This window comes from Protopterus annectens, chromosome 12.part0, assembly GCF_019279795.1.
Source record: "Protopterus annectens isolate FY-2018-M chromosome 12.part0, PAN1.0, whole genome shotgun sequence".
Classification (NCBI taxonomy): Eukaryota; Metazoa; Chordata; order Ceratodontiformes; family Protopteridae; genus Protopterus; species Protopterus annectens.
In genome coordinates this window covers 249,085,804-249,100,288 of record NC_056746.1, presented here as the reverse complement: position 1 = coordinate 249,100,288, position 14,485 = coordinate 249,085,804, and the positions used below count along the sequence as shown (strand labels likewise).

Genomic DNA, 14,485 nt, shown 5'->3' with positions numbered 1-14,485 from the left:
AAGGCCCAGCCTGGACTTTACCTGAAATTCCTCATCTTCTGACCCAACAAAACAATCAGATCCTTTACAGCCAACTCAGAACCTTAAATCTGGCTGCATGGCGAATAATATAACCACTCAGAACACACCTCTCTCTAAAGCAGTTATGGATGTTATTTTGGAAGCCAGGAGGCCCAGCACCAGAACATCTTATGCAGAAAAATGGAAGAGATTCTGTGCTTGGAATCAGGCACAAGGAATTGACCTGCTTGAAATATTCCTCAGATTTTACAATACCTAACTGAGATGCTGGACAAAGGCCTATCCTTCTCATCAATTAAAATCCATGCCTCTGCCATTTCAGCTCATTACAATACGGAACCACCTATTTTTTCACATCCACTGCTAAGGCAGTACCTCAGAGGGGCCAGAAACATAAGATCCCCAAGGAGAGCACCGATACCTACATGAGACCTCAATTTTGTCTTGGAAAAGCTCACATTGCCTCCTTTTGAGCCAGCCAGTACAGCCGAGATAAAATTCTTATCATGGAAAACAGCTCTGCTCCTAGCAATAACTTCAGCAAGAAGAGTCTCAGAGTTACAGGCTTTAATGGCAGTGGAACCTTTTATCATTTTCCATCCGGACGGGGTTTCTCTAAGGACAAACCCAACATTTATGCCAAAGGTAGTATCCACTGTGGCCCTTAATCAAACCATTCATTTGCCAACTTTTTATTCAAATCCCCAGAATAAAGGGGAGAGACTTCTGCATTCTTTGGACATACACAGACAGCTACGCTTCTACTTGGACAAAACTAAAACTTTCAGAAAGTCTGAGCAACTTTTAGTGGCATATGCTGCAGGATCACAAGGAAAGGCTATCTCAAAGCAGACTATTTCAAAATGGATAGGACACTGCATTCGTTTCTGCTATGCACAACATGGCAAATCAGTGCCTAAGGGCATTAGGCCACATTCAACCAGGGCAACAGCCACCTCAGCAGCCTTTCTCAGAGGAGTACCAACCAAGGATATTTTGGAGGCTGCAACTTGGACTTCACTGCACACTTTTACCAAGCACTACCACTTACCTCTTTACTTTAAATCCAGAGCAGGCTTTGCCGCTGCAGTTCTGCAGGGCCTCATAGCCACCCCCAATTCTGTTTAGACCTAGCCGCCCAACCTCAGCTTTGGGATTCAACCCAAGTGTAATGACTGCAACAGTGAAACACGATGAACATAGTACAGTTGTGTACCTACCATAAATGTAGATGTTTGAGTGTAGTTCGAGTGTATTCACTGTTGCAGTCCAGGTTACCCACCCACCATCCCCCTTTCTTTGCTGGGACTTATCTGTACTTCTCTATTCTATACAACCTATGTGGTGTATTTGCTTGTAGTTGAAGGTATTGTTTATTTTAGTGCATGCTTTTTATAAGCAATGTTTTTAGCCTACCATTTTGGGGGCACCTGACATCTGGGGCAAGAAAAGAAAAACTGAAGAAAATTGCGGTGTCTGCATCTTATATACCCCTAGCACACTGACGTCAGGGAAGAGGCGACAGCAACCGACGCCGGACCAGGACTTTGGAATTCAAGCCGACTGCGGGTAGCCTGCCAGCAGGATAACCCAAGTGTAATGACTGCAACAGTGAATACACTCGAACATCTACATTTATGGTAGGTACACAACTGTACTTTCTTGCTACGTCCAAGACAAAATAGAAAATGCACAGATTAATATCAAGTATTACTGCTGGGTTAGCTTGGATGACATCACTTTGTGTCACCTGACTTCAGATCCCAGGCTGAAACAGGAACTAAGAGAATTTATCATCTCTGTGTGAAAAATACATGTCTCTCAGATGTTTGCAGATCTTGGAAGTTATAAAACAATAAAACACTGTTGCATTTTAAAGCTAGTAATTACTTCTCTTTCAAGACAGTACAAAAACGTCTAGATCTAGACAGTCTGTCTGCTACACTGAAACTGAGAGAGAACTTTTATAGCACAATTGTAAAGCACTTTAATTTCAACTTATTTTCTTGAAGTTTTGCAAGTTAACCCTTTTATGTTGTAGTTTCTACTGTTAAAACAGATTTGGACAGGTATATAGTTTATATGCATTTCTGTTCTATATCAGCAGGGTATGCTGTGGTTACATTTTAGCTCAGTACATAAGATTCAGTTCTGTATAAATCATATCAATATTCACAAATGACATAGAATTATTTACAAACTTCCAATAGCTGGGCTGGCAATATTTCCCTGTATCACATCGCCGACCTTCAGTACTGCTAGTGTTCATTTGTTCATTGTAGTGAATACCACTGTGCATTTGCACATATGTGGCCAATGTTATGACTACAGATTGCGGTGAAGTGGGGATCGGGAAATTATCCTTTTCCCCACTGTTGTGCGATCTTGGAGTTAGAATATATAATTTTCAGAGGGTGTGGGGGGTACAGGGGGGATTGTCCCCTGCAAAAACATTGTCATGTGATTTGTAGTAGTGAACTGCAAAAGAAAATGTTGAAAATACGAATGCAATTGTTTCGCTACATGCACTTCGACATTCTGACCTAATTATGCATAACATTGCACATGCGAGTCACACAGATGAACACATTTTATTATGACTTTTGATATTGTCATAGTAAGCCATATACAAGTAAGTGTGTGTGTGTGTGTATATGTGTATATATATATATATATATATATATATATAGATATAGATGTATAAACATATATATGGGTTACTTTCATTTGATCGACAGCCCATTTGACTGACAGCTAGTACTTCAGTACACTTTAAGACAAATAACAGGGATTTGTCCCCTTCCCCAATGTAGTGCGACCCTGGAGTTAGTATATATAGTTAGGGGGGTGCAGCCCCCCACCTATTTTGGTTTAAGTTCTGTACTTTGTGTTATTTTCTTCTTTTAAACAAAACTAGGTGGGGCCTTTGCCCCATATACCCCCACACCCCCCTAACTATATATACAAACTCCAGGGTAACATTACATTGGGGAAGGGGACATATCCCTGTTATTTGCCTTAAAGTGTACTGAAGTACTAGTTGTCAGTCAAACGGGTTTCATCAAATGAAATTTCGATCAAATGAAGGTAACCCATGTGTATGTGTATATATATATATATATATATATATATATATATATATACACACACACACACACACACACACACACACACACACACACACACACACACACACACACACACACACATATATTAACACAACCTTTCTTGCCTCGTGCTTTTTTAAGTGTTAAAAAACACATACATCAGAGTGAAGCTTATAACATAACAGAAAGCACCATTAAGAAATCTTAAGTTTTATAAGAATTCATCGAAAGCAGATGCTAATCATTTGATAATGCAGGCAAAATCTAGCATTTTAATTTGCAGGTGAATGGCTCTATTACAGATGAATGATAGCATTTTTTCATGTTTAATATCCACTTATTCCTGCCTTTTATGGACTCCTAAACATATGTAAAGATTCTAGATATCCCCAGAGGGGACCTATAAAACCTATATCCTTGCATTTAAAATTAGTGGTGAAACAGTTTCTTTGCCCCATAAATAATCACCCAAAGGGATAGAGATGTTTTCTTACAATAGTTGTGCAACTGAAATTTAATGAATTATTAAGTTCATGTATTACTAGTTATATGGGACAGTGAATCCCTTTTTACAGCTATACCTAATGACTGTGGGTTGAGGCAGTAAGCAGCCACATAGTAAATTTTACTTAGCATGAACATGTTTATTACTTTATGTGAATATTGGAAAGTAGTGTATTTGTATGAGTTGTATTACCAAACCTCAAGTGTAGCTATGAGTACACGTGTCAAGTACATATGCCAGTGTAGCTATAGAAGTATGGGAAAAGGAGATGTTCTTCATCTCACATTGCTGCAGTCCTTACACTTGGGTAGTCCGCTGTCCTCGGTCGGCCCGAATATCAAAGTATAAGGCTGACGTCGGTCAAGGCGCATTAGACTGACATCAGGACGTCAGGGTACAAATGCGCATGACCGACGTCATATCCTCAGTCTTTTTTGCCGCATGGTCCGATGCAGAAGCAGCGTTGCAAGTGCCGTTCGGCGTTCTGAAATTTTTCGAGTTCGGAGTTTCAGACCGAGTCAAAGTTGGCTAAGTACCCCGTTGGGGAATATTTTGCTTTTTTCTTGCCTCAGTGGTTTACCGGATGTCAGAAAAAGTGAATAACTGTATTTCTTGTGGGAAACAGATACCGCATAGAGATTATCATACCTTGTGTATTCCTTGTTTAGGGCCTGAGCACGACGTTGTTGGGTGTCGCTTTTGTGCTAGATTCAATAAGCGCACTATTAAGAGAAGGTTAGATTGTGCCAGGTTAGTCTTTGGGAAGCGGTGCAATTACACTATGCCGTCGGATGCTCCGGCGTCCGCTTCTTCTAAGAAGCGCAAGGATAAAGCAGCTAAGCCCAGGGTAGACGAGTCGTCCGTACCGGACGCCGGTTCTTTAGAGGTATCGGTGGAGCCGGTGGTTCCACCGGAGGTTTCTCTGGAGGCCCAGGGGGAGACCTTGTTATTGCAGGATGTGGCCTCTCAGGAGGCAAGTCAGGCTGAAGGGGCTTCTCAGGTTACTGTACTCCCCTCCCTTCCTAGGGTGGTTAGGCCTTCTGTTTCTAAGGCTTCTCCCAGAGGCAGGCCAGGTTTAGCTTCAGTTGGTGTCACTCCTAGTTCTTCAGGATCTGTGCCCAAGAAGCATATGCTTAAAATGGCAGAAGATTTGATTACCTTAATTAGGGGTTCTTTGCCCCCTCCTGATAAGAGGCCTAGGGTGGAACCTGAGTTGGGGAGTTTTGAGCAGGCTTCAGATGTTTCAGAGTCTTCGGCTGAAGACTTGCAGGAGTATTCTCCTTATTCTGAATCTGATGTGGATGATTCTACTCCTTCTGCTTCTCCTCCTGTGGATTTTTCTTTTTCAGAGACCCTCCATTCCATGAGGGAGCATTTTAAGTGGGAAGGTCAGGATTTCTCTGATTCCAGGAAAAGGCTTAGGGAATTTCTGTTTTTACCCCAGCATAGGCCTTTGGCTATACCTCCTGTTCTGGATGTTGTGGAGGATGTGTTTGCAGAGGCTTCTCTTAATCCTGATTCCTTGCCTCCTGCTCCTGTTAAGCCGGATAGGTATTATAGGGTGCCTGAAGCTCATAAGTTTCTTTTTAAGAGTCCTAGGGCGGACCCAGAAACTGTTAGTCAGGGGCCTAAGGGTGTTAAGGCTTCTGTTGTTAAAAATCCGGTTCCTCCAGATAAAGAGGCTAGGGCTTTGGATAGATGGGGAAAGAAAGTTTATCGTCTTCCACCCTAGCTATTAGGGCTCTAAATTGCCAGTTTCACATGTTGAAATACCAAAACTATCTACTGTCTCAATTGAAGTCTAAGGTAGATGCTCTGGCGGAAGGTATTGACTGTAAAGAGTTACAGGATTTGGTACATGTCTCTGAACAAGTGGGTAAGCATTCTTTGCAATGTGGTTTTGATGCTGTACAGGCCTCGTCTAGGGTGGCTGCCACAGGGTCAGTTCTTCGCAGGCACGCCTGGCTGAGGGATCAGAATTTATCTGACCATGTTAAGACAAGGATTTTGGATGCTCCTTTACGATCTGATGTGTTATTTGGTTCACCTGTTGAGGCAGTCTTAAAGAAAATGGAAGACAAGGCTAAGTCTATGCAGACTGTTAAAGATTTTTTGCAGGTTCAGCCTCCGAAGTTTAGCAGAAATTGGCCTACTAAAGGGTGGACGTATCCTTCTTATGATTCCCAGTCTAGGGGCAGGTCTAGACGGGGTAGGGGCAGAGCTCAGGGCTCTTACAGGCCTAGGACAGGGAGTTCACCTGCACAGTCTTCAGGTGAGGGCAGGGGTCAGTCCTTTCGTAAACAGACCCAATGACCTACCTTTTCAGCTGCCAGAGTCTTCTCGACTGGCAGCACCTTTGGGAGGAAGGTTGGCACTTTTCAAAGGAAATTGGAGTTTAATTACCCAAGACAGATGGGTGTTGGATATCATACACCAAGGTTACAGGTTTTATTTCCATACCTTACCTCTCTTCAAAGGCATGCCAGACGTTCCTCCTCAGCAAAGAATAGAGGCTCACAAACAGATTTCTCTGCTGCTCCAATTAGGAGCCATTCAGCCGGTCCCTCTGTCAGAAGTGGGCCTAGGATTTTATTCTCGCCTGTTCCTAGTACCAAAGAAGGGGAACACGTGGAGACCAATTTTGGATTTATCTATCCTCAACACTTATCTGGACATTCCCAAGTTCAAAATGTTGACGTTACAACAGCTTTTACCTCTGCTGGGCAAAGATCATTGGATGGTGACTCTGGATCTCAAGGAGGCTTACCTTCATGTTCCTATCAGGCTAAGTTGCAGGAAGTATCTACGTTTCCGGGCTGGGACTTCTCATTATCAGTTCTCTGCACTGCCCTTTGGCTTATCTACTGCGCCCAGAGTATTCACGAAGGTTCTGGCTCCAGTGATAGCTTTCTTCAGACTAAGAGGAATACAGATCTATCCTTATTTGGACGATTGTCTGATTCTGGCTCAAGGAAAGAAGAACTTCTTCTTTCTCTACACTATGTGATAGCAGTGCTAAGATGCCTGGGGTATTCTGTGAATCGAAATAAAGTCCAGTCTAGTACCCTCTCAGGACATGTGCTTTCTGGGTGTGAGACTGAATACAGCATCCCAGATGGCCTTTTGACCCCGGACAAACAAAAGAATCTTTCTCTTTACTTCCATCAATTGTCTCATCAGTCCAGGCTGACTGCAAGGACAGTCCTTCAAGCCTTGGGGTTCATGGCATCTTGTATTCTGGTGCTTCCCAATGCCAAACTGCATATGAGGAAGCTGCAATGGTATCTCAAAATGTATGGACACAGCACTGCCAAGATTTGGACACTGTCATTCAGATAATACCTTGCATTCAAAAGGAATTTTTGTGGTGGGCTCAGGAATGTCACCTAAACAAGGGACTCTCTGTGACCCGGCCAGAGGCAAGTCAGATTCTAACGACAGATGCCTCAGACAAAGCTTGGGGAGCTCATCTAAATGGAAAGTGGATACAAGACACGTGGCCTGCCAGACTTCTACATCTACATATCAACCTGAAGGAGATGTTAGCAGTCCAATTTGCATTAATAGCTTTCAAGGATTTACTTCTTCCAGGGCAGGTGTTGATTCTAACAGACAACACAACTGTCATGTGGTACATCAACAAGCAAGGGGAACACATTCTTATCCTCTGTGCAGACAAGCAATGATTTTGTGGGAGACTGCTCTCAGTTTACAGCTAAATCTTCAGGCAAGGTTTCTGCCGGGAGCACAGAACTCCTTAGCAGATGTGTTGAGCAGACAAATTATGGATCCCCACGAGTGGAAATTGGATCCTCATGTATTTCAGAAATTGACAGTGTCATGGGGAACTCCAGACATAGATCTGTTCGCTTCTCCACTAAACTACCAGCTGCTAAAGTTTTGCACAAAAAGTTTTCATCCCACAGCTTGGAAAGTGGATGCTCTTTCATTCAATTGGAGCAATCTTCATGTGTATGCCTTTCCACCTCTGCCTCTCCTCCCAAAGGTACTTCTGAAGGTCAGACAGGACAAGCCAAAGATGATTTTAATAGCTCCAGATTGGCCTCGACAGCATTGGTACCCACTACTGAGAAGTCTGGTGCAGGAGCCTCCATGGCCTTTACCTTGATTCCACACCTGCTGACTCAGGAGAACAGTCATTTACTCAATGTCAAACTTCACTCTCTTCACCTGACAGCCTGGCATATTCTGTTTTAAACCCTGGAGGGTTTCAGCTTCCACAGCAAGTTTTGAATGTTATTTTGGAAGCCAGAAGGCCTAGTACAAGGAAAGTGTACGCAGATAAATGGAAGAGATTTTTATTTTGGAGTGCAGCAAAAGCATTTGATGTTTCTAAGCCTAATTTAAGTGTGGCTCTTCAATATCTTACTGAGTTACTGGACAAAGGTTTGTCCTTCTCTTCTATTAAGATTCATGCTGCAGCAATTTCTGCTCACTATGATTGTGACCCACCATTGTTTTCTCATCCTTTGTTTAAGCAATTCCTTAGAGGGGCAAAGAATATAAGACCCCCACGGAGAGCTCCTACTCCTGCTTGGGATCTCAATTTTGTGTTGGAGAAACTCACTCTACAACCTTTTGAGCCTGCAGCTACTGCTGAGTTGAAATATTTATCATGGAAGACTGCTTTTTTGTTAGCCATTACCTCTGCGAGAAGGGTTTCTGAATTACAGGCCCTTATGGCAGTTGAGCCTTTCTTAATTTTCCATAAGGATAGGGTATCTTTGCGTACTAATCCTTCCTTTATGCCTAAAGTGGTTTCTAGTGTGTCTTTAAACCAAACTATTCATTTGCCTACCTTTTATGCAAATCCCCAAAATAAAGGGGAAAAGATTTTGCACACTTTGGATATACACAGGCAGTTGCGATATTATTTGAGCAGAACTAAAGGGTTCAGGCAGTCTCAGCAGTTATTTGTTTCTTTTGCTTTGAGTTCTCAGGGCAAGCCTGTGTCAAAACAAACTATTTCAAAGTGGATTGGGTTTTGCATTGCTTTCTGTTATTCCCATCATGGCAAGGAGGTTCCAGCTGGGATTAGGCCTCATTCCACTAGGGCTACTGCCACTTCAACAGCTTTTTTAAGGGGGGTGGCAACTAAAGATATCTTGGAGGCAGCTACTTGGAGTTCTGTGCATACTTTCTCTAAGCATTATCACCTTCCACTTTACTCTAAATCTAGGGCTGGTTTTGACACTGCTATTTTACAGGGCATTTTGGCAGCTCCTGCTTCTGTATAGTTGTGCCAGCCTCCCTTACCTCTGCTTTGGGATTCTACCCAAGTGTAAGGACTGCAGCAATGTGAGATGAAGAACATAGTACAGTTTTGTACCTACCATAAATGTAGATGTTCAAAGATCCACATTGCTGCAGTCCAATTTACCCTCCCTCCTTCCCCTCTGTAGTTAGAGGCGGTTGTGTGGGTTGGATTGTAAATATTGTGTATATTGTATATATTGTACATATTATTAGTGCTAGGATGGTTGGTTGTTGGTTTTGTTGTCTTTGGGTTTTGACCTTTCTTGTTAGGGTCTTCTGACATCTGGGGCAAGAAAAGACTGAGGATATGACGTCGGTCATGCGCATTTGTACCCTGACGTCCTGATGTCAGTCTAATGCGCCTTGACCGACGTCAGCCTTATACTTTGATATTCGGACCGACCGAGGACAGCGGACTACCCAAGTGTAAGGACTGCAGCAATGTGGATCTTCGAACATCTACATTTATGGTAGGTACAAAACTGTACTTTTTATTTTTTCCCTTCTGACTTCTAGACTTTCACAGGAATACCATCTATTCCTGGCAACTTCTGTGTTGATTGATTATACATTAATTATGCATCAACATTTTATCCGATCCCCTCCCATCCTAGCTATTAATTCTTGAGCCTCATCTTTCTCTAACCTTGGTATATTTAAGTATTCTGTCAGTATTCCCATTTGTATCTTTTCTTGGTTCCCCTATTCTTCTACTGTGTATGCATAAAATTTCTGAAGTATCTCTCCTGGGTTTCTGGTTATCTTTGTAATTCTAGACTCCTGAGGTTTGGCAACACCTTTTTAACCACATTGTGAGCTTCCTAGTTGAAGCAGTCAGTAAGTGTTACACATTTTGTTAATTTGTTTCACATTATTGGAGGTAGTGTTCCACATTTTGAAGATGGAAGATTAAGAGCTATGTTCTTATCAGGAAAAATTCCCAGCAGATGGGAGTCCTACGATGACTTGATGGTTAACAACCCTATTTGTCTCTTGAAAATTAACTTGTTTAGAGTTGCTGTGTTTGTCAGTACCTGGTACAGTTCTGCTGTGGTTGTGAGTGGAGACTTTTATTCTTGAGTTGTAGTGCAGCACTGAGACAGTGTAACTGTATGTAGAGATTACATAAGTGACTTGTTTCCATGGATTCTTTGTGTACTTTCGAATGCAAAATAGTGTGTACATTAGGATCTTGATTTTCTGACTTTCAATACTTCATAGAGCTGTATCAGTAGATTGTTCTTATGATTTATCTAAGCCTTTCAGCATGCTACGCTTTGCATGGCTTTGCTTTGTGGTTTCCTTCTTGGTAGTCTGACCATTAAATGTTTCTTGTTCGAGTAATGACATTAGGAATGTAGTAGGAAATCATTTTTACCAGATTTGCAGTTGTTATTTTGCTTCCTCACAGATTCCGAGTATGCCATGACTGCACAACAGAAATTAATCACTTTGGCTACCAGTTTCTTCAGAAGATCTTTGAAAAGTATGATATGGTGGGTATCCAGAATGCAAATTTAAGATGGGTCAGAGAATAAATAGTAAGCATGTACCATCAAAGCAACTTAATTTCATTGTCATATTGAATCTTTACAGTAAGCATATTGGAAGAATGGCATGTTTGCTTTTGTAAACTCCAGGTAGTTTGGATTAGGAGCCAGGTACAAAGGTGTGCACAATTGGAATATTTTTATCTGATATAATTTCTCATTAATGAGTTGATTTTGAAATGTCCTGCCCTACAGCCCAAAGCTCAGCTATTTTTCTCATCTGTTGCACTGAAGGTCAGGTATACATCCTGACAGCACATGTCATGATACCAAATGCTGGACTAAGAGAGAATGCCTGACACCTGTGCTTGCCAGTTCCTTTCTGATTCTCACACAGTTCTTATCTTGATTTTCATGCAAGTTATGTAAACTTCCCTTATTTGATGACTAAGAAATAAAAGTCATCAAAAGTGGTTGTGTGGCTGCCGGATCATAAATCAAGACTTGCATCAGATGGGCCTCTATTGGGCAAGGATGCAGTGTGTCATGAAGAAGTACCATAATTACCATTTTCAGTCTGGCCACTCTAAAAAGCTGGAGTGTGACAATACAAGCCTGCCTTGCATCTTACAAAATGGGTGTAGCTTTACTCTGTGCATTCTTAGGATTGACATGATGGTTTTTCATGTGATTCCCTAGCCACTGAGGTAGCACCTTGAAAAAGTGAATAATATGGAAGGCAGTCAGCAGCCATACTGTCCCAGAACAAGTCTGTCCTGAAAATGGCTTAGTTGACCAAACGTGTTGCTAGCAGGGGACAGTATTTGTCTTTCCTATCCATGTAGATGTCTAACCTTCATGCATCCACTTTTATGAGATATTCCTTTGGATATTAGCACTGCCTATCTCCTTGTTGAGTATCACAAACTTCTGCAGGTAGTCTCCACCCAGAGTACTCTCGTCAGATTTACTGGATTAAGCTTCGTGGGTGCACTAGAGATCATGAATCTTCTCCTAAGGCTTCTTCCTCCAGATCTAGTAGGTCCCTTTTGGTTGGGAGAGCAGTGCTGATTGTGGCCTTTAGGTCCAGGGCTTGAATGTTTGATTCCAGATATCAGATATTTGTTAGATGTGTGATGGTACCTGTCCTTCAAAATTTGGGAGTGCACCATGTGGGAGAGAAGGATGATTACCAGCACTGGGCCATACACAGGCCTCTCCTGTCCCTGTGGCACCTTTGGCCAGCATGTCCCCCACTACTAGCACTTAGGTGTCAGGCTTCCGTTGGTTACACATTACACCTTTACTACCTCAATAGTAAGCTGAGTATGAGCTTGCCCAGTCCAGAGGTCTGGTAAGATTCCCATCACTCTGGTAAGGTCCCCTGTCTCTGGCGTGCCTTAAGAAGGGAACTCAAAAGATAATTTCTGAAGTGGATAAAGACAATGCAACTTTCCCTCCTCATTGCTCCTCCCCCTCCATCAAAGATGCTTTCTGGTTGATGAAGTCCTTAGTAGAATAATCTCTGATGTTCTTCTTGTTTCACTTGCAGTCCTGTCTTATGGGATTTCTTGTAGGGGAAGCCCTTGGCCGTCCCATCTACCAGACAATACTTCCCCTCCTCCTGAAGTCATTGGACATCCTACCCAAATACCCCATTGAGGAACTTTTCATGTGCTTTTTGACTAATGTCAGAGAAAGTTAATAACTGTCTCCACTGTAGCAAACAGAGACCACACCGGGTCTTTCATTCCTTTTGTGTGACTTGTTTGGGGCCAGAACATGACATTCCTGACAGTTTTGTGCTTGATTTAATAGCAAAACTGTCAAGTGTAGGGATGAAATTTTAGCTAAACATTTCAGTGAATCATCAGGGTATTTATGTACCATGTTGTCTGCTGCTGATGTAAATCTCTCTAAGTGGAAAAAGAAAAGCGCCTTCAGATTTAGGACCACAGACGACACTTGTTCTCTGTTGGCCAGTTCTAGGCTTATGATTATGAAGAAGGTGAGGAGCCTTTGCAGCCCTCTTCGATGACTGAGGTGGTGGCACAGGCCTCTGTTGAGACCCTTCAGAGTCCGATATGCCTCTGGGTTCCTCTTCCTTCTTACAACCCGAAGAACTTAGCTCGTTGGTTGGGTCTAACTCTGGCTTCCGGCGTCCGCTGTAAAACAGATGAAGGCTGTTCACATCATCAGGAGATCATGTTGGCATGCCCCTCGCAGGAGTTGGTAGTTCCTTCAGGCACTAGTGCAGAGGTTGGTTGTAGGCCAAGTCTTAAGGTCATTCACAAAAAAAGCTACATCCACCTTTCCTCACCCTGGGCCTACCGGTTTCCACTTCCAGGCCTGCCAACAAGATCTAGTAAGGCTGGCTGAGAATTTGATTTCCTTGGTCAGATCCAGACACCTCCATCCCTATGAAACATTCCTTGGTAAAAGAAAGAGGGATACCACACCACAGGAATCTTTTGACTGTCTTGACTCTGAGGATGATTTTCATCATGATGAGTCCACCATTGAGGAGGTTGCATCTGTTGCTTTCTGTGGGGATTCTGACTCTGAGTAGAACCTTGCCTCACCCTCCCCCCGAGGATATTTCCTTTGGGGAGGCTTTGCATACCCCAAGGGAGCATTTCATATGGGAAGTTCAGAACTACCCCAATCCAAAAAGAAGATTAGAGGATTTCTTAATCTCCCTGAGCAGAAACCTCTTACCATTCCCCCCCAGTCTTAGTGGTGGTAGACAGTGTCTTCCTAGTTTCCTTTTCCCCCTGCCCCTCAAAAGCCTGACGGATTTTACAGGGTTCTAGATTCCCACAAACACCTTTTTAAGAAACCTGTGGTAGATCCTGAAGTGGTGACTCCAGATCTTAAGGGAGCAAAAGCTTGCTCTTCCAAAATACCTTTGCCTACAGACAAGTGAAAACAGCACCTTAGTCAGATTTTGAAAGAAAGGCTACACCTCTTCTTCCCACATCATGAGGACTTTGAACTGCCAGTTTCATATGGTGAAGCACCAGGAAACTATTCTTGAACAGATGAAAAAAAAACTTAAGGGATTGAAAACAAGGCCCCCTCATAAGATCTGGGCAACTCCTGCTCTCAGGTGGCTAAGCATTCCCTGCACTGTGGCTGTGATGCCTTGAAAGCCTCTAGCAGGGCAGCAGCCACAGGATCTGTCATTAGAAGACGTGCCTGGGTGATGGAGCAGTCCCTTTCTGAACATGTCAGATCCAGTCTCTTAGATGCCCTGTTAGGCAAAGATTTTCATTTTGGTCCTAATGCTAAAGCTAAAGCTGTCCTTAAGAAAATGGAGGATAAGGCCAAATCCATGTACACTGTCAAGGACTACCTTCAGGTCCAACCTCCTCGATTCACCCGGAATTATCCTGTCAAACATTGGTCCTTTCCAGCCCCACAGTCTAAGCCTAGATAAAGGAAACCTCATAGGGAAAGGAACCAAAGGCAGCGCCTCGGCATAGACAGTGGCAGTCAGACTCCAGTAGGCCTTCAGGATCATGTCCCCAGGGACCTAGTAGGCAGCAGTCATGACTGTTGCATGGCATTCCCTTCCCCACTTCCCTTCCCACTTTCTTTCCCTCCCTCCATGCTGGGGGGGGGGACTGTCACTTTTCTAAAGTAACCGGACTCTCATTACCGGGGATCTATGGGTGCTGAACATCTTGCAAAGAGGTTACAGACTCAAATTCAAACAACCCTTGATTCACGCTTAGACTTTGCAGACATTTCTACAAACCAAAAAGACAGAGGCTTTAATCCAAATTGAGCTTCTTTGCATTCAAGGCTCTGTGGAACCTGTAGCAAAATCCTTACAAGGAAAAGGTTTTTACTCCAGACTTTTCCTAGTTTCCAAAAAAAAAAAAGGGGGTACCTGGAGGCCAGGTTTAGACATATCAAGGCTCAATCCATTCTTACAAGTCCCAAAATTCAAAATGGTAACTCTGCAAAAACTACTCCCCATGATTATCCCCAACACCTTTTATGGTAACTTTATATCTAAAAGATGCATGCCTCCATATCCCCATAGAGGAAAGTCACACATACGTTTCTTATGCTTCAGA

General features: G+C 42.9%; 1 protein-coding gene across 1 annotated transcript in view; it reads left to right on the top strand.

The window, feature by feature from the left end:
- The window catches only part of LOC122816485 (mitochondrial Rho GTPase 2-like), a gene marked incomplete in the record, with an annotated part of 1,688,264 nt that overhangs the window by 1,071,343 nt on the left and 602,436 nt on the right, over window positions 1–14,485 (top strand). The window contains 1 exon segment of the mRNA XM_044089310.1: window positions 10,322–10,406. Coding sequence (XP_043945245.1) covers window positions 10,322–10,406 — 85 coding nt within the window.